A 1,319-nucleotide genomic window follows, 5' to 3' on the forward strand; every position below is an offset into this window, starting at 1 on the left:
AAAAAAAAAAAAAAAAAGAGGGGATATTGCAAGAGGAGCCAGGGGTGGTGACACACAGATTTCTGATCATGCTCACCACTTAGTGCACTTCTTTTTCTGCAGAGAGAAGGCCAGTATGACCCACCTCCAGGAGCCAGCAACATTTTGGGACTTGAGGCATCTGGACACGTGGCAGAGCTGGGGCCTGGCTGCCACAGACACTGGAAGATCGGGGACGCAGCCATGGCTCTGCTCCCCGGTGGGGGCCAGGCTCAGTATGTCACTGTCCCCGAAAGCCTCCTCATGCCTATCCCAGAGGGACTGACCCTGCCCCAGGCTGCAGCCATCCCAGAGGCCTGGCTCACCGCATTCCAGCTGTTACATCTTGTGGGTGAGGAGGCCTCCATGCTTACTCCACACAATGTGGCTCAACACCTTCATAAATCAGCCACCTTGAATCCCAGCAATCCTCCAGGGCACTCCCAGGCCCTGCTGTACCACCTGTACTGTCAGGTCCTCAGACCATGTTAGAAGGGTTTAATGTTGAGGCTGAGAATCATGGTTAGCAGATAGAAGGTCTGGATAACACTAGATAGGAGACCTCTGTACATCTTAACACCAGAGGCTCAGCGGCAGTCCCAGCTTCTCAAAATCATGCTGAGCTTCTCTCTGGGGTCCCAGTGCAACAGAAGGGGCCAATTGACTCATTTATTCCTCCCCAATCCCATTAAGGACAGTCAAGAACTCACATAAGGGAATCTAAGAAGACTTGGTCCTTGCCTTTAGACAGTGCAGTGTGACTGAGAAGGCAACATATGCATAAGATCAGATGACCATAGAGTTTAGAAGGATAGCCCTGTCTCTAACTACAGTAGAAACTGGAGATGGGAAAAGATGGTGTGGACAAGGGTAGTCAGAAGGCTTTTTGGAAGAGAAGGCTTTGAAGGGTGGGTAGACTTGTGAAGGACATAGGCATGCCAAGGTGGCCTAAGAAAGAGTATCGGCCAGGCAAGGTGGCTCACACCTATAATAGTAGCAGTTTGGAAGACAGCTCACTTGAGCCCAGGAGTTCGAGACCAGCCTGGGCAACATGGCAAAACCCTGTTTCTACACAAAACACAAAAATTAACCAGGCATGATGGTGCACGCCTGTTGTCTCAGTTACTCAGGAGGCTGAGTTGGGAGGATCACCTGCGCCCAGGAAGGTCAAGGCTGCAGTGAGCCATGATCATGCCACTGTACTCCAGCCTGGGCAGTAGAGTGAGACTCTGTCTCAAAGAAAAAGTAAGAGTAGGCCGGGTCTCGGCTCACCTTGGGAGGCAAAGGCAGGCGGATCACGA

At 51.6% G+C, this 1,319-nt stretch overlaps 1 protein-coding gene across 1 annotated transcript in view; it reads left to right on the forward strand.

Annotated features, from left to right (window-relative positions):
• LOC105534040 (quinone oxidoreductase PIG3-like) overlaps positions 1-1,319 on the forward strand; it is an 8,806-nt gene that overhangs the window by 2,203 nt on the left and 5,284 nt on the right. Inside the window, exon 3 of the mRNA XM_011972713.1 lies at positions 103-370. Within this exon, the coding sequence (XP_011828103.1) occupies positions 103-370 (268 nt within the window). The remainder of the gene's footprint in view (positions 1-102; positions 371-1,319) is intronic.

This window comes from Mandrillus leucophaeus, unplaced genomic scaffold (genome assembly GCF_000951045.1).
Source record: "Mandrillus leucophaeus isolate KB7577 unplaced genomic scaffold, Mleu.le_1.0 Scaffold13, whole genome shotgun sequence".
NCBI classification, from domain to species: domain Eukaryota; kingdom Metazoa; phylum Chordata; class Mammalia; order Primates; family Cercopithecidae; genus Mandrillus; species Mandrillus leucophaeus.